Below are 18,829 nucleotides of genomic sequence, written 5' to 3'. Positions count from 1 at the left end.
CGCTCGCGCGTTTCTATCCGTCGGTATGGCCAATCGGCTCGTAAATCCAAATCGAATTCCGAATGTATCCGATGCTCTCCTTGACCTACTGATCGAGTCAGCGGTCGATTTCGATATGAGCGCACACTTTCAGACAGTTTACCCTCATCGAACGCACTTTCCACGGGGAAGGAGATGCATTACCTCAAAGGCGACCTGGTTGCAAAAGCTCCGACATGGAGGAGCCGACGGTCCCGGAGATATTACTATGGAAACGACACGACGTCGACGAAGACGGCAGCGTTCGAGATACCCGCGTCCCGGCCCGTTTACGTGTAATTCGTCGTGCTAGATGATATAAAAAGGAACGAGAGAGAGAGAGAGAGATAGAGAGAGGCTCGGGTTAAAGAGAATATTCTTTTTCGTCGCATCCCGACTCTCCTAATTGCACACCCCCGAAAGCATAAATCGATGGCGTGAATGTCCTCTTTGGTAATCGCGCTTTAACGATGTTTGCGCCTTTGGTCTGGTTTCGCCTATGAATTCATCGCCGTGAAACCTGCTGTCTGTTCGCTGCGAGCAGACTTCATTATTTCATCTATAGACCGTGCTCGGAGAAAAATAGCCGTGCATTCGTCGAAGTTGGTCGAGTTAATGGTAGTTAATATTTAACATGTACGTGTTGAGTTTCACGTAGTGTTCGAGTGTCGCGTAATAGAGCAATTGCACAATTTACGCTGCCTTTTAGTGCAATCATTGAAAGCCAGTTTCAACCGCTTATCAAAGATGAACAGGACTGTGACAAATCGACGGAGGACGGCGAATGTTCTTTGTGAGTGCAATGCTTCTACGTTTATTTCCAACTAAATCGCTCGGCTACGTGACGTGCACCTTAGACGAGAAGGTTTCGTTGTAAATAGCTCTATTCGCTTCGTCAACGGGCATTCGAGTTTATATACGCGTTTATACCGATCTCGACGCGCGAAAGTGCTTTCCGTTAAAATCTCGCGTGACGGTAGATAGCGAGAACACGTCACGGTCGGTGAAAATAAAAACGAGTAGACTAGACGGCAGTCTGCGAGCTTATTGCAGCCCAGGCAAGTTCAATATACGGGGAAAAAATTGGAATATCTTTCTTTCATTTAACGCACTGCCATTGTTGTCGTCGTATCCTTTTTCCGCCAGTGGCCAACTATTGTTTTCTATTGCTGGCATCGCGCAAACCGGGCCCCGGATGAAACGCTCGACGAAACGAAAACAGAAAAGCTTATGAAATTTAAATTAAACCATAGACCCTTGACAAAATCGGATTTATCAAAGCCGGCCAGGGTGGCGGGCTCTCGCTAATGCGCCGAGCGTCGCGATATATGAAAGCTCTGTTCGAGAACTTCTCGATTGTCGCGCGTATCGCGAATATCGCGTTTTCCTAAATGGCCTAGCAATTAGCTGAAGCAGAAATGTCGGGAAAGGGACTGAAAGGGTAGCACGTTTGAACTGGCAATTTTGTTACGACCAGTTAATAAAAGCAAATAAATGGAACAAGGATGCCCGTTCGAAGTGCAAGATAATTGCAAGCACCGTGCATTAACGGTGCAAGCAGCGTTGCGTTTCTTTAGCACGCAGTTTCGCGAGTCAATAAAGCCACGACCTATTGATCCGAAAGGTCCTCTCTCTCTTTCTCTCCCTCTCTGTCTGAGCTGGTTCTATCTCGATGTCGAAGGCGAGTTGGCGCGTAGTACGGTAGGCTGAAGATAGACACACCTTCAGACGGCAGGCCACTAGAAATCCGTGGAAAGCTCGCAAAAGTTCTATCAACCCTCGATCTCAAGACTAGCTCCTAGATACCTGCGCCATCGCTATATAACGTCAGCTGCTGACAACGGACTCTTGCCTTGGTCGTCGGGCTGCACGCTAATCACTTCGTTATCCAGTGGCCAGATGTTTCGACATCCTTACTTCTGCTTACGACCCACCTGTTATTTCGCCCCGCTCCGTTCTTTTTCAGTCGATCCTTCCGCAATCGCGTTACGTTCGCCACAGGTTCCCCGACCGCACCATCCTTTCCGATCGGGACGAGATCGGAATCGCTAAATCCTTTGTTACCACCGCGTTTAACAACGCGATAAAGATACCGCTTCGTTTCCGCGTCGTTACGACTTTCTCCAATTTTTCTCGTCTCGACCAGATACCTACGTGCTATATTATTCCTTATTGTTCTTCCAAAGAAGCGATGTCATTAGCCGATTTCTCAGCGGGATACCGAGCATAAGTGACAGCACAACGGGCGCAGATTGTTTTTAGGCTGGGAATGTTGCGTTTGGATTTAAAACGGAAATCTCGAGTGTTCGGGTCAGCGAACCGGAAATTGCCGAGGCTTAAGAAAGATCGTGAACGGGGATGCAGAGGTGTTCGTGAGACGTGAAACGTTTCCCTGATTTTCCCGATTCAAAGAGAAGAATGCCGTTATCGAATTCTCTGCCGGGTAAATTGGTCGATCCCGCTGGCGGCTTTTCTTCATCCGCTCGAATTCAGCAACGATTAAACTATTTCCAAGATACACCAAGTTCTCGCCAACTAATTTGTACAGCGTCGAACACACCGTGGAAAAGTTTTTGAGATGGGCACAGATTGAAGTTTTAGATCGCGGCTACATCCCCTGCTTCGGTCCGGAAAATACCTGTCGTTGACAGAATTTAAATTGTAACCCCGAAATTAAATACACGTATCGCGCGTCTGGGGAGATCGTTCGAGACTCGGGAACAAAACGAGATACATCGAAACGACACCTCGAATATCGAAGCTTAACTTTTCTCCCGGTCCCTTTTTTATTGTTCCACCGTATGTGAAATACAATTTTGCTTACGCAATTTATTTTTCTGTTACCCACTGGAAAAATTTTACGGCTCCCTCAAGATACGAGCACAACGATTTCGTTGTTGGGATTAAAACCAAATAGGCTAAAAACTGAGATTTAAAGCGATATACGAATATCACGAAATTGGTTTATAAATCTAATAAAATTGCAAATATAACGGGACAAAGCTATCAAATTGCACGTGATCCCTTATTTTAACGCGATAATATATATTGTGCTAATTTTATCGAAATTTTACATTCCTGTCAATTTAATGAGTAGGGAAATAAGTAATATCTGCTTTTGGGTTGCCATTTTTTGGTAATATTTTAAACTTGCGTGATAATAGTATGAACTTGTGTTACGAATAATTTTAAAAGCATAAATACGATGTATTTGTTACTCGAAAACTGCTATCGATTAAATGTTAGCGATTTTACGCCATTTACGATTTATCATTACTTGCCCGGAAACTTCCATAATCACAGCACACGTACGCTCGCAGTCATCGTCAAAATCGTCTAACCGTGGCAAATTTCTGGCCTTTCCGAGATCATTAACGGGCCGATGATCATCGTATGCACGAAAATGCCTCGGTGATGTGCATCCTCCGTAGGCAGCCACAAACGCTGCTCCTCTGTTCTCCGCTTTTCTAAAATATTATCCCCGATACGGTGCGCGTCGTTAACGCGCAAAATGTTGCACTTGAGAATTATTGCCGCTACGAAACCTTCTTCTGTTCTTTTTTCTTTTTTTCTGCATTTTTATTTTTGCCGAAGTATCCGAACAGCGAGCCGAACGACGCACTCGATCGTCTTTACTTTGTAAAATGTTATTAATCAAAGGGCCTGTATCGTTGTTAAGGGTGGTTGCGCACGAGAAGTCAGGAATTTTCGAAATTACTAGGTACTTTTAGTTTAGCATGAAGACGAAAGCTTCCTCCCTTTTCTCTTTCCTTTTTTCTCTCCTTTTTTTTTGCTAATTTAATCCATGTCGTGCGACGCGAGTTGTGTACCTGCGTACACTACTTGAAGTATCTGGGTCAGCAGCGTGCACGGTAATTGGCAGTAGACTAATTCCCTTACAATTAGTTCGTTGACAGTGTCAAAGAGTGCACGTTGTACAATGACACCTGTGTGTTCAATTTTGTTGTCACGTTAAAGGTTCCTTCCCGTTTTTAGTTCATCTCGTGTCCAATGAATAGCAGACGTGTAAAGAAATTCAGCGATCCGTGGCAATTACGAGAGAAGAAATTTTGAAAATACTAAACGTGCCTTGGGGATCGTCGAAAGCGAGGGAAGTACGCGGTACGTGGTACTTGGATGTGATTTCTAATCGGCGAGCCTGTTATCGTTGCCCGTCCCTCTTCTCGCAGCGGAGAAAGATCGGTATGAAAATTTTGGGAACCGTTACGGAATATTTATACCACGGTTACAGAAACGAGCAGACGGTACTCGAGTACAGTAGTACAAGACCTACCACTCGAATTATCTAGGCCACCGGCTTGTAGAGCAACTGGCAGCAGCGTCGGGCCTCTTACTTCGCTGACAGCGCTGAAGCTCATCCCCGTGTGTATATAAAGGCTAGCTATAACCACTTACAAGCGTCAGCCGAAAAATAAAAGCCACCCACACAGACGGCTTGGTCGTTCCGCGACCATCTCGAACTCACGAGTCTTCTTCGCTGGCATTTTTTCTTTCCTCCGACAGAGTTGAAATCGGGCTACCCGAAGACGGACTCGTTCTTCGGATAGACGCTTATTAATTGGCAAACTCTGCCATCGAATTCACGATCAGCCGCAAATTAGTCCCGAAGAGTGACAGGGGAGGCATCGGTTTACTTTTCGCGATAACCGTAGAAAGGTGAGAGGCACCTTTTCGGTCGTGTCCTCGCGTTTGCTACGAGTGACCACTGACGGATAACGTGTGACCGTTGGAAACGACGATGTACGTGCATTCCCGCTTTGAAAGATCGCGTTCGCACGGTACGGGGTCTCATTCTGTCGTGGATTTCCGACAATTGAATAACCCGCTTCATCCCAGTCGTTCGCATACACTTATCCGTTCTCAATTTAACTTTGTCGCGTATCAAGAGGTTGTTACGAACTGTTGCGACAACTCGAGAGCTAACGAGTGAGAAACAGTGAAACTTCGACCCGAAGCGGCGCGGAAACACGTTTGATACCGTGTCGATAGTTGAAGTGACTGCGATTATGCACCCCGTTGCATTATGCTTTCACGACCCGTGATAATGCCTTCTCGTACGTTCGATATTCGGTATAATAATATTTGCGTAAGAATATTATGTCCGCTGCTGCGCGTGCAGCCCGATCGAATCCGATTAAAAAAAGTCAAGCCTAACTTCCTAACTTAGTTGCGGTTATGTAAATCGCCAGTTAATACAGGCATAATTGCAATTCGTAGTCTCATCACGATTCGGTTGCCATTCGCGTGCACTGTCCAAATCTGTCCCCGTCGAAGCTGCACGCTAATTAAGACCGAAAGGTCGTAGCTAGGTTGATAGTGCGTTATTAACGGTGGTGACGATGCTTCTACCCTTGCATCTTTGAACATTGTTTCCTAGCTTCATCGACAGACGAATCGTAGCCTGGTCGATGCTGTAGTTACTGACTTCCGGAATACGCGTGGAACCGTGTGTGCCTGTTGAAAACCTACAAAAACCCGCACCTCCGTAGTACGGATTCATCGGGATGGCCTACTGGTACACTTTTATGATCCCTTTAACATTGAGCGTTGACCTACTATTCTAGAAGGACGTTCATGTCTGTTGGCCTCGGGGTTCCTTTTCTATCCCCGTTATTTTTTAATATGTGCATGTTTCTCCGCGATGCAACGTGACCATTGCATTCCCCGTAGCGTTGCGATATTAAATGTCATAGAAAATGAAACGAAACATCAACGCTTCGTCGGCAGCGTCGTTACGGTTAGGCGAAAAAGGGAAAATTGACTCGAATGCGAGATGGATGTGCATCGTGGCATTCCCGTTGGTGGTTTGCTAAATGAAAATTGCCGGCGAGCCACGCGTACGTATACCCCATGCAGTGGGTCGTAAGAAAAGATTATAGTCCAGTAGCCTTCGCTTTCTCGGGGTCTGCCCCTTTTGAAGGCCACAAGGACGTACACGAGGGACCCGATAAGAATAATAATGTCGATGAGGTAACCCCGTTGATACGGGCATGACGATTTCTTTGGAAACAAAGACGAGATACCAAAGGTACTGGTATTGCCTCGCAATGACCTGCCTCTGGCTTGCGATAATGCTCGCGCGAAACAATGCGTCATGTCGGCTCGACTAAACGTTTAACGATATTTGGATTACCACTTCTCGCAGTATAATAATTAAAGGTGCCAAGTGAAAGCTTAAATTCTCCGCGTGCACGATTATCGATCGCGCCTGCTTTCCAGCTTTGAAAAAGAGCAATTCGTTTTGTCACGCTCGAGTGATCCGAACAGACTGTTCCAATGTCTTTAGTGATCTTTAGTTTGATCCCTAAAAGTGACGAGTTTAATCGGACCGCGTTCCATCAACGGAACAATTAATAAACATCTATGGAATATTAAGCCGGGTCAGCGGGTCGACAGAAACGGCGGATAAAGAATGAAAAATTGAAAAGACCCGAAAATGATTTCAGACTATTTCACAGCGACAAATTGAAGAGCAAAGCTGAGGAACTTTTATAGTCGCTCGTCTCCATGTTCTCATCTGTCGCGCTGTCGTCATTATTGTCATCGCTCTCGTTCTCGTTCTTCTTTGACGAGGATTTTTAATCAAGAGTTAAGAGAACAAAAGATTAAAAGTGGCTTAAAGCTCCGGTTAAACACGATATCCTCAGAATTTCGTCATTTCATCGATGTTATATCATCGTTCGACTGTCGTGCTGCAATTATTGCACCACTGTTAAATTGCTTTTTTAGTCGTCGATAAAGTAATACGGGAAAATTGATTCTCATCGAACGCAGCAAAGAGAAACGTGAAGACGTTTCTTCAATTTCTGCAACGCGAATAATGAGTCTAATTAAAGGGGCTTTTCTCGCGTGCTCTCTGCAGCAATTCATTTAATTCGGATGCTGAGAATTAAATAGACCGTTGTCAGTTTAGTGCTCTCGCTTTGAGAACTTGACCTCTTCTTTTCAACTTTCTTTACAAACTTCCGTCAACTTATTATCCGAATAAAATAGCGAAACACAGAAATAAAAGGAAACATCTCTCGCGTCGTTAGAGTGTCATGGACATAGTCATTTTTCCTTGCGAGGAAATCATCGAGTCGAAGGAAAATACGAATAGATCCATCGTTTTATAATACCCAAATCATCCGTACGCCTACTTCGTGTTTCAATCGCAATAATAAAATTGCACACCTTATTTCGCGAAACTTCCTTGCAAAATTCTCAACGATATTTCTTCGTTGACTCGTGATTGTACGGACGGAATATCACGATAGAATAAAGTTTAGCCGTAAATCGAGCAGAGCTATCGATAAAAGACGAGTTCGACGTATTCGGAGAATTTCGATTAAAAATTTGCACGTTCGCGTGTTTTCCTGAAGCTGTTACTATGCGTCCGAGTTCGACCGTTACTCTCTATTAGAAGACACAACCACCCTGGCCGGGTATGTCGAACTTGGGGATGTTGCGTGTTCGTGGTATGAAGTTCGTACGCAAAAGGAATGAATTTCGAGCTTAAGAAGCAGTCGGAAAATTCTCTGGCTAGACGCCAGGGATCTCCTGCCACTGGCATGCACAGTTCGCCAGTTTAACAAACTACCACCCGTCTGGAGTCACCCTCCCTGCTCGTCCTCGCAAATCCATAGTCGCGAAACGTTTTTCCAGCCATGTTAAAAGAAAGTTGTCGCGTGCTCGGGAAAAAATCGTATCTCCCTTGTAAGCAAGTCCAACGACTTTTAGTTTCTTTCCTAACATCTCGGATATATGAGCGTTCCTACGCAGAGTTAAGGGTAGTTTTTCATTTTCCATTCGAACAATCGTTATCGCGTCGGGTATTCTAGAAAAGTTAGGGGAAGATCGTTTACTATGAGAATTTCTTCCATTCGCAGATTAGCTCGACGACCTTAAACGCGTTTAAATTGCAAGATTAACCGGCAGTAGCGATTAGCGGTAAAGATTTAACCTTGCTCCATTCCTGAAGGTACATTAATTCTGCCGTGTTCGTCCGAGTACACAGACAGTACTTCTGGATAGAGCGTATTTTTAGTGCACTTTTCACTCGGACGATATTTCTATCGGTGTAAATTTTCGTGTGTCAAGGATCAGGAAGACGAAAATCAGGACGCGGTGGAGTAGTATTCCGAGTGTTTAACTGCAACGTGCAACTGATTGTCTGATCAACGAAGAATCTGTTGGTGAAAAACAAAGGTATTACCTTCGAATCTGCACACACGCGTACGTCATCGCCCCGAACTGAGACTTTATCTTACGGCAAATGCTACAGCCACGTGAATAAACTCATGGTACGAGCTTAAGGCACGGTAAATATGTGTACAGGTACAACCAATACTGTCAATAATCGAGTGTACCAGCTTCGTAGAACGTAATCCGATTACTCTGTAGCTTATACGGTCGACACTTGTGTCTTACATACGATTTTGTGTTACATTTCTCTTATTGACATAGCAAATGACCAGTAACATCCTCGGTTGCGGAGGTGTCCGGAGGTCTGTGCAAGTTTGACGCGAGGTAAACCAGCGGTGGAGTTAATCAAATTTCAATTTCCATCCGCCATCAGGTCAGCACGAGAGGTCGTTCGTCGATTTCGTCGAATTAATAGGCTGCGTGACGTAGGAGCCTGATAGAGGAGATCGGTATAATAGTAATCTGAACGGCGCAACACGAAGGTTAGTAGCGCGTCGTTTATCCGGGTCTATCATAGTTCGCCCTCGATTTCGAGAACGCGCACGAGCTCGTCTCTTGGCGTACCTACGCTTGCGATCTTTCGGATAAGGTCGCATTTGCGTTTCAGATCTTCGCATCGGTTACGCGCCTATTTACGCGCCTATTTACGCGCATTCTTTGCGTTTCCTCTTCACGCCTACGTCTGGCGTCGGTGTCGGTGTCGGTGTCGGTGTCGCAAACGTCACGGGATTATTAAATGAAATTGCAAAGTCCGTGATCAGCGAGAAAAAGAATCCGACATAGTCCGAAGACACGGAGACTTAGGCGAAAGTACTATTTCTACCCTTGCGCATTCGCGTTCGCGCACCCCTTCCTGGTACCACTCGAATGAGTTTACTCACGTTCGGCTACCTGTTGCCTTCTTTTCTTTCTTTTCACCGGTCCTCCGATAATATTTACGCATTTGCACGTCAGACGGCACTCTCTCAACGGTATACCTACACCGAAGAGGGACGCATTCACGCACGCGTCTTTCAATTGGCCCCGTTGGCACTCTCGTTTCGCACCCTCCGTGCTTACGTGATACCGCACTTAAATCGAGATTAAAAGCCGGCGCGTACAAAGACCGACCTCCACGTGAACACCCGCAAACTCCTTCCGGATTCTGTAAATACTGCACAGCACCGTAAGCTGCATTTTCACGAGAGACGATACAGCCGACACGACGGGTGAAAGTGTCGGGTCGGGAAGGAAAAATCTGCCATTCGAATTAAATAACCGAACGTGAGTAGCGTTGCGAAAATCTAAATGAAAAAGTAATCGTCTGAACGACTATTGTACTGTTTCAGTGACGTTGAGGCAAAGTGGAGGTTGAGATTAAAGATAATAGCGTGGTTAACAGGTGGAAAAGGGTTGAAATTCGCGAAATACCACCACGCGTCACGCAGGGGTGGTGGGTCTATGGGGGGCTCCGCCCCAGCGGCCCCCCGGCTCCAGTCCAAACGGAAACTGCCGGAACGGCGCTATCCTGGCAAGGTCCAAGACCGCACCGCTTCCGGTACCACCGTCAAAACGGATGAAGAGCCCCTCCAACATCATGAGGCAGTCTAGCCTCACCAAGCTTGGTTCCATGATCAATACCGCCGTGAACAAGAGAGTCGGTGAGTTTTATTTTTCCTTCTTTTTTTCGCCCTCTACTCTCTTCCTCCCTTTCTCTCCCTCTTCTTTATTACGCTTTATTAATCCCCCGAATCTCAAAATGCTTGACGGTTATGAGACGGGTTATTTTTCCTCCAACAATCCAACGGACAGGACACTATGGAAAAACCTATCTCCACGAGGAGTAAATTTTTACTTGCCACGACATGTCGGCAAGATTTTCGTACTTGTTTAAGCATCTGCGAATAGACATTCGTCTCTCGGATGCATTTTAAATGTTTTATAATCGCGAATAAATGGTCTAGTAGCACCTAAACTTTGTTACCTATCCTACCGAGAGATAGAACGGGTTGCCATTACTGCCGAGCTGCGTTTCGATACATTCTAAGAGTACGGTGGAAAAGAGATGATATACGGCCGTGTAAATTATTTGCGATCATACGATCGAACTATGGGATACGAAATTTACAAGAGACATTGGAAACTTCGCAACAAATGTCTTCGTAACAAGTGCGAACGTTATTCGGGTTCCACCGCCGACAATCGTTAGTCGCACACAGTTACATCGATATGAACCGATCCGAGCATCGTTTACATTTAGCGGTCAGTTGGTAAACTCGTCGGGACCCGATGTCACCTAGCAATAACAGTATGTCGCGGCAATCGTAGCCAACATCGAACAAGAAAACGGTTTTGCAAGGGACATCGTCGAGAATGAATTCGCGTAGTCGTACCAGGACCAAACGGTTTAGCATCGCTTTAAACAAGATCAATGTTCAAGAAACAATGACGAACGGCGAGACCATAAACTGTAACGATCACGGGTATTATGTGCGTGAGTAGACAAAAAAATTTGTAACCAGTACAGTTACGGTTTTCGAAACCCGCACGTTGAACCGGCTGTTAGTGCAACGCTCTGTTTCGGAGAAATAAAAAGAGTGCATGAAACTTCGACGATGTTGGCCACACAAACGGTTCGATCGATTTTCCATGGATGTGGAAAAAATTCGAAGCATCTGAGTTTAAAGGCGAACTCGCTGTAGGAGGTCTGCGACCAGCATCTACATCGTACACGAGCGAATCTTTAACGCATTCGAGCGTGAGCTTATCGCACAATAGAAGCTTATGAATTTCGGGAAAAATTTACAATGCCAAACGTTAAAAGTATCGGAGAACCTTTGGCCCGCAGGAACACGCGATGTCTCCTTTTTCGTCGGTCTGTGCTTTTTCGAAAACACTTGCACTTGTTCCACGGTAAATATCGTGTTCATGTAAACGTTGCACCAACTCTACATGCTTGTTAGAGCTCGTTACAACCTTATTAACATCCTCCCTCTAACACGTTCGACAACGAGAGTTTCGTGTGTCGTACGAGCTCATGCACTTTCGTACCAGTTCGAGACAGTTATTTCATTCGTGTACGTTCGTGTCGTAGAAAAACACCGTTCTTCGTTTGTTAGTTTAATCTATTCGAGCCTTGGTGAATTGCTCCAACCGATGAATAATATGAAAATCGATCATTTATTGACACAGCGAAGGACAGACTGATTCTTCTAGCCGATACGTCTATCATCGTTAATAGCAATTGAATTTTTAAACCAAAATTGTGTAACTTCTCGTATTGAAAATATATCGCGATATGAATTTAAATTCTACATTTTAAAGTAACAGATTCGAAGTAACGTCCAAAGTTTCCTCTTGTTTGTCTGCACGACCATAATCTCAACTTTGAATTACAAATTTTCGAGCAAAGTAGAAAACGTATAATACTTTACGCGGACTTGTAAATTTGCAACATGGCGGACAAACCAACATCGTTGTGCCAGTAATGAATCATTGTCCAATATAATTTATATTCTTCTGACGAAGTCCTAATTAATTACAAATTAACAAATAAGAAGGCAACGCTTAATTTTGACCCAATTTAATGTTTTCATCGATGTTTGGTAATCTACTGTGTCGGCAAAGTGTATTAATATTCTATACAAATCGAAAGTTTAGAGCGTCTTTAGAATACGTATATCGACGTAGATCTCTCAAAGTAAACTGCAATCGATTCTCCACTTTTGGATGCATCCAAAATGTATTACGTATTTTAGAACTGAAAGCATATGACCTGTATGCTCAGAGTTCGTTGAGTTTCTATCATTGGAGCTGGAATATAGCATGGGAAATCTTTATGTATCAAAAGCTACTCTGATTTTGCTAAAAATGGATCGGTTCATGGCAGACTTTTGCACAACCAAGAATTTTGCTCATTTCTCTCGAAACGTTCCTATGTTGTCCTCTTTAGAAGAATTACACGAGATGTTGTAAAAACTTTTAGGTAATCTCTTTTATAATGCGACTGTTTAATAGTTTAACTCGAATCAGATAATCTTCATTGTTATATTCTTATATCTATATATAATACTGTTAAAAGACACTTTATTTGCAAATTGAATTCAATTTTGAATCAATTACTGAAGGAAACGTAATGGTAGAGGATTTTTTAAAATCTAATTTGAATTTTGCGCGGCATAGATGGCGCTGTTTAGTCGGTCACGTTCGGTAATTTTCGTTATACTTCGTGTGCAATCGGTTTTCGCAATCAAGATGGCGATTACCGTCGAAGTAGCGAAACCTGCCTGTGGTGTGACGTCACGCCATAGTAGTGTTGTGCGGTTATGCGTTCGTGAATTCCGCCATTGAAAGTTGGTGATCGCGTTCATAGTAGTGGCGGACTAGATAGACGAATATGTGACAGGATAAAAGTTAGCGCTAAGTGTGGTAAACAATCGTGAAGGTCTCCTGATTCCTGGTCGCCGGCGTGGCGCGCCGCGCGCGCGTATCTCTGATCGAGTAGACGGTATTGGACCTCGCACCGGGAGTAAGCTCGTGTGCGAAGCTCTCTGGTCGCGTAGTGTCTCGTATGCGAGATGGCCGGTAAGTAAGCGTCGTGAGTAACGGTTTACTTTGCGTGGTCGCCGTGTATTTCTACCACACGTCGTGAACCGAACAGTGCGTCGCTCCTGCTGGCCGCCTCGCCGCGCCGCGGCAACCTGAACCTTGACCCAGATACTATCACGGGTTCACGGGTATATCCGCAGCGCTCGCAGTGCACGCAACGTTCTTCTTCGTCAATTCCGCATCCTCAAATATAATCACCCGTACCCACTCTCTGGATTCTTGCCGTGCGCGGGGCCAAATGCGCCCGTCGCCGGCGACGGCAGCGGCGGCGGCGGTGGCGACGGCCTAGAAGCACGATGGATTGCGCCGAAACTTCAAGTAGGATTACTTTTACCTTTATTCCCCGACATTTCTTTCGTTTTCTTTTGCTTTTTCCTTGTTCTCTTAGTCTACGTGTATTCTTTCATTCGTCTGTTCTTTTTCAAGTATCTTTTCCCTTTTCTTGAGACTATCGTTTCACGTCTCTCCACGTTTATTTTATCACGTTCCACACTCGACTCTCTATATTTTTTACATTTCTTCCAATTTCTTTATCCTTGTTATCCTCATCGATTTATACCACATTTATTATTTTCATTTGATCGTGCGTATTTTCTGCGTACCATAAATTGGAAAAAATCGCGTACGTTTGCGAAATAAATTTTTACGCGTCTTTTTAGCACTGTGCATCTACCTGTTTCATACTCGAGATGCATGATGTAATTGAAATAATAACCAATATAAGGTCTCGATTTGTTTTATAATACGACATTTCATACGGACACGTTACAAGTCCAATAGTAAATATGAAATGTGATTGTATTGTATTGATAATTAAAGCTTTCCATTGTGCACTTCATAATTTTATTATATCTATGCCTCAATTCACCATAATTCCAAGTGAATCTTCTGATATTTAACTCAACCTCTTTATGGATGTTTTAGGCAATGGTGACATACAGTGGTGTTTCTCACAGGTGAAAGGAACGTTAGAAGACGATGTCACTGAAGGTAAGTTTTATATAGAAATTACACATATTCTCTGCGATATATTATCTCATCAATTTGCATTTGATTATTGCACAAATATGATAATTTTAAAATAAAGTATTATAATGTATTCCAATTTCCTCGTTTTTATTTCTTTTCTTCCAAAGTTATTTCTGAACGTGTATCGTTTTTATATGTTTTGGAGTACACTTATAGTTATTCATATTGTGTTTTGTTCTAGCTGATATAATCTCATGTGTTGAATTTAACCATGATGGTGATCTCCTTGCAACAGGAGATAAAGGTGGTCGGGTTGTTATTTTTCAGAGAGACCCTGTTGTAAGTTAAAATACATTTATAATATTATCAAGTTTTTATATTAGTAGCATTTTTATATGCTGAAATATGTTAATCTTTATACTTTCAATAAAGAGAAACTTATCCTTTAAATAAAAATTATATTTATGTGTTAGTATTGGATTATTGCCAGATATTTTCTATTTTTAGAAAATTTCTAAAGATAATCATTGAACACAATGAAAATAAATTATAAAATAATTAAAATATACAATATTTATGTAGAGTAAAAACAGTATACCTCGGAGAGGTGAATACAATGTGTACAGCACCTTTCAAAGTCATGAACCTGAATTTGATTACCTGAAATCACTAGAGATAGAAGAAAAAATTAACAAAATTAGGTGGTTAAAAAGAAAAAATCCTGCACATTTTTTACTTTCCACAAATGATAAAACAATTAAGTTGTGGAAAGTCAGTGAACGAGATAAAAGAGTAGAAGGATATAATACAAAGGAAGAAAATGGTACAATTCGTGATCCTGCTTGTATCACTTCCTTGAGGGTAAGTATTACATATACTTTATAATGCATTTAATTGTTGAGATTCTAATGATATAATATAGAATAAATTCATCTAAATTCTACACTTTTTGTTCTAAGTTCCTACACGTGTATATATGTAATCTTCTTTATGCTATTGTGTTTCCAACAAAAATATTTCCAATAGAAACATGGTCAGGAAGTTCAAATATGCACATAACATCATGAGACTTCACTATTGCGGTTATCATACATTGAATACTCATTTTATTGACTTAGGTACCAACTATAAAGCCAATGGAGTTGATGGTAGAAGCATCCCCAAGGAGAATATTTGCCAATGCGCACACCTATCATATAAACAGTATAAGTGTCAATAGTGATCAGGAGACATACCTCAGTGCTGATGATCTTAGAATTAATCTTTGGCACCTTGAGATCACAGATCAGAGTTTTAGTATCCTTTTTCTATCTTATATTATTTTAATATTAATTATAATTAATAATTTTAATATTAATTATATTATGTTATTTTATATTTGCTCTACTTTTGTTTTCTAAATTTTATTTTACACTTATAATTTTTTATAAATAGCTTATAATAAATGTGATTGTTTTCCTAAACATGATATACAGATATAGTAGACATTAAGCCAACTAATATGGAAGAACTAACAGAAGTAATAACTGCTGCGGAATTTCACCCAGCAGAATGTAATGTCCTGGTATATAGTAGTAGCAAAGGAACAATTAGACTCTGTGACATGAGATCAGCTGCGCTTTGCGACCAACATAGTAAGCTCTTTGAGGAACCAGAAGATCCCACAAATAGAAGTTTCTTCTCCGAAATAATTTCAAGTATAAGTGATGTAAAACTTAGTAATTCGGGAAGATACATGATCAGTAGAGACTACCTCAGTGTGAAAGTGTGGGATTTGCAAATGGAAACAAAACCCATTGAATGTTACACTGTATGTGATAATAAAATTATAATATAATTTTCGTACATTTCACAAAATATATTTACCAGTTACGTTATTACAGGTACATGAATACCTAAGATCAAAGTTATGTTCATTGTATGAGAATGATTGTATCTTTGATAAATTCGAGTGTTGTTGGAGTGGTAATGATTCCGCTATTATGACCGGTTCATACAATAATTTCTTCAGAGTATTCGATCGTACAACTAAACGTGATCTCACATTGGAGGCAGCACGCGACATTGCCAAACCAAAAACACTTTTAAAACCTCGTAAGGTAAATATAAATTTTCAAACACAAAGACATTTATCAAATTACTATTGCATGTTCATATCTTTTCAATATAAATCCTTTATTCAAAGGTGTGTACTGGTGGTAAACGTAAAAAGGATGAAATTAGCGTTGACTGCCTTGATTTCAATAAAAAGATATTACATACTGCTTGGCATCCATCTGAGAATGTGGTAGCTGTTGCTGCTACGAATAATCTCTTCCTATTTCAAGATAAACTCTAGCACATCTGTATGCAAGTACGTTTATTTAGTATTGAATTATGTTATGAATTCAATTATAAGTATAAGCAAAAAAATGCATCTTATTCAAAATGGTTAAAAATATTGTTCTTCATCTTTTTAGATCATTCAGCGGTATATATTGACGTGAGCAAGGCACGTTCAACTGAAAAGTCCCAGTGGAACAAGGGGTGTCTGAATTACACTGACGAATGTCGACTATTAATATGTTAATGGTTGACTGACCGAAAAGTGGTGTACGTAGCGCCGTCCACACAGCTCACATATTCATACACACTATGTATACACAGAGACATACAGAATTGCACGTAACACCTTGTCGCGCGTATATATGTGTATAAATGCATGCAAGCAAAGACATATGCATAGTTCTCCAAACTACTGAATTCCGCTAGTTGAAATAAAATGCACGTGGAATCATTACCCATTGATTAAAAGAAAAGGAAATGTACAGTTCAATCAATCAACAGACTCGTGTTGGCGGTTATTATTTAACTATTTTAATAGAAGATTAATATGTTCCGTTTGCTTGTATCATAGAAATTTTGATACCGTACAATTTAAAGTGCTTTTTAATATAGGTGATTTTTCTACATATATGGAATGATATTTGTAATAGAAGTGCATCAGTAGGACCAACTGCATATAATTAAGTCACCAAACGCGGTAGAATGTATCTTGGGTACATGTGCGTTGTGCATAGAATATCATTGCTTAATAAATTATTTGCCAAGCAAAATGCCTAGATGTGCAAAATTAAAATTAGGGATGATTATATGTGCCAATGAGATTAATCTATAGCTCATTACTATTTTAATTTCAATTCAGTATTGTTTCCTTTGTAAGTTCCGATATGATACCATTTTTGTTTTCGACAGATATTTGATTCAAAATTAAACTTTTTCATACGAATACAGTATCCTCTATTTATCAAATTCGTTGCTGATTTTAGAATAAACATATTTTCATAATTATTAATAGTTGCATTTAAAGTATAATATTAGCAGCTATACATGTGGAGAAAGCCAAACTTTTGATGATTTGAATTAGTCATTTACTATCATCACTTAGTAAAAGATAATATTAAACAGTAGGCCTATATTCCCGCGTCTTTGTTTCCTAAATACAATGTTATTAAATACACTTGCTATGGCATGTTAGTTAAAAACAAATATTCGCCGATACGAGTCAAGGTATGAGAAGATAAGGCAAATTCATCTTCTAGTAAAAGTTCGAAGAAAGGTTAATGTTAATGCATTGCATACATTGAACGGTAAAAAAATATGGGTGTAAAGCACCATTCGTCAGTTGCTGCTTTCTAATAGAAAAAGAATTCAGTCAAGAAATATAAGGAACTTGTGGTAACTATAAGTGAAATACAGATTTTCTAATATTTCTTATTGACAACTTATTAACACTTATATACTTACACTTATAAGCAGCGATTTCGTACACGAATAAAAGTAAAACTAAAATTAAAAAGTGCATTTGACGATGGTAAGCTGCGCTTGCAGAGTTTATGTAAATTAAATATGTGCTGAATAACATGTATATTAGCGGAATATAACGTCAACATTGGTAAAATCTATAATGATGAAATTTGAACATAATAATAAGTGATTGAAACATATGCGCGGATTTTGGATTGCGATCAAGGTGAATAAAATTGAAACTTTTTTATTAATAAAAACCAATAGAGAAAGTTGTCCTTAGTGACAAATACCTTACATCAGTGACTTAAATTGTACATGATCGAGAATTAGAAGTAATAATTTTCACGTGTACAAATAAGAATTCTTGAGTCATAGGCAAATAAACGACTTTCGAGGTTTCCTAACACTATACAAGCAATCATATAGTTTTAAAAAGAAAAATATATGATTGCTGTGCTAAAACCGGAGACTCGCTTTAATCTGCGAATCGTCCTTAACTTCTAATTAGTTCTCTGAAAGATCTGCTATATGGCCAAAAATAGATACACGTGATATAAAAAGCTATTTTAAATTATGCGCTTTGAATGGTTTCAACTAATCACATTCTTATTCAAATGATGTAATATTTAAGCATTAAGTTTTAGGTACTGGAAATTATTAATTAGGTATTTTATGCGTTGGATTTTAATGTCCAATTTAATTTAAAAAAAAATATATATATGTATTACATATTATTACGTTTCTTGCATAATACGACTTTTATTAAAGGGCGGGGGAAAAAGGAAAAAGACAAAAATATTGATATGGTATCGCTTAAGGAATTTAATTATGTTATTTGCATATTAACGCAAAAGCAATAACGGGAGAAAGAAATCTCCTTTTGTAATCATGTACAACGCAATGCATGAAACGTAATAACTAACGTAATAAAAGTATCAAGCCAGGATTATTACTCAGTATCTTTGTAACGCGATATTTAGGCAATTGTGTACTCACGAAGGAAGGAGGTGAAAAGACGCACGAATAAAAAAATGCAAAATCATAATCAATAAGCTGTAATCATAATTTGTTTTTAAAAAGATACACGCGATGGAATCGTGAAATTCGTTCTATATTCGAACAAAACGTAGACTTATTTTTACAATTAAGTAATATTAATATTATTACTGCTATTAATATTATTATTATTATTATCATTATTATTATATTCTTTAATTTATAGCACCAAAAGTGAAGAATACAACTTGCCCAAATCCAGGGG

General features: G+C 40.5%; 1 protein-coding gene across 9 annotated transcripts in view; it reads left to right on the top strand.

Annotated features, from left to right (window-relative positions):
* The window catches only part of tws (protein phosphatase 2 regulatory subunit tws), a 28,104-nt gene extending 9,412 nt beyond the window's left edge, over positions 1–18,692 (top strand). The window contains exons 1-12 of one of the 9 annotated variants that reach the window (XM_017902665.1): positions 795–811; positions 8,119–8,339; positions 8,485–8,705; positions 9,552–9,863; positions 13,735–13,800; positions 14,021–14,118; positions 14,362–14,640; positions 14,898–15,075; positions 15,255–15,589; positions 15,663–15,878; positions 15,965–16,132; positions 16,239–18,692. In XM_017902665.1, the coding sequence (XP_017758154.1) occupies positions 9,779–9,863; positions 13,735–13,800; positions 14,021–14,118; positions 14,362–14,640; positions 14,898–15,075; positions 15,255–15,589; positions 15,663–15,878; positions 15,965–16,117 (1,410 nt within the window). In that variant the 5' untranslated portion in view covers positions 795–811; positions 8,119–8,339; positions 8,485–8,705; positions 9,552–9,778 and the 3' untranslated portion in view covers positions 16,118–16,132; positions 16,239–18,692. Of the gene's footprint in view, positions 1–794; positions 812–8,118; positions 8,356–8,484; positions 8,706–9,551; positions 9,864–12,464; positions 13,129–13,734; positions 13,801–14,020; positions 14,119–14,361; positions 14,641–14,897; positions 15,076–15,254; positions 15,590–15,662; positions 15,879–15,964; positions 16,133–16,238 lie in introns of those variants that run through there. The other 8 variants (XM_017902664.1, XM_017902662.1, XM_017902663.1 and 5 more) reach the window with 8 other exon arrangements.
* The last annotated feature ends 137 nt before the right edge of the window (positions 18,693–18,829 follow it).

This window comes from Eufriesea mexicana, unplaced genomic scaffold, assembly GCF_001483705.2.
Source record: "Eufriesea mexicana isolate 0111107269 unplaced genomic scaffold, ASM148370v2 scaffold1837, whole genome shotgun sequence".
NCBI classification, from domain to species: Eukaryota; Metazoa; Arthropoda; class Insecta; order Hymenoptera; family Apidae; genus Eufriesea; species Eufriesea mexicana.
The sequence above is the reverse complement of the archived record's forward strand: the minus strand, read 5'-3'. Positions and strand labels throughout refer to the sequence as shown.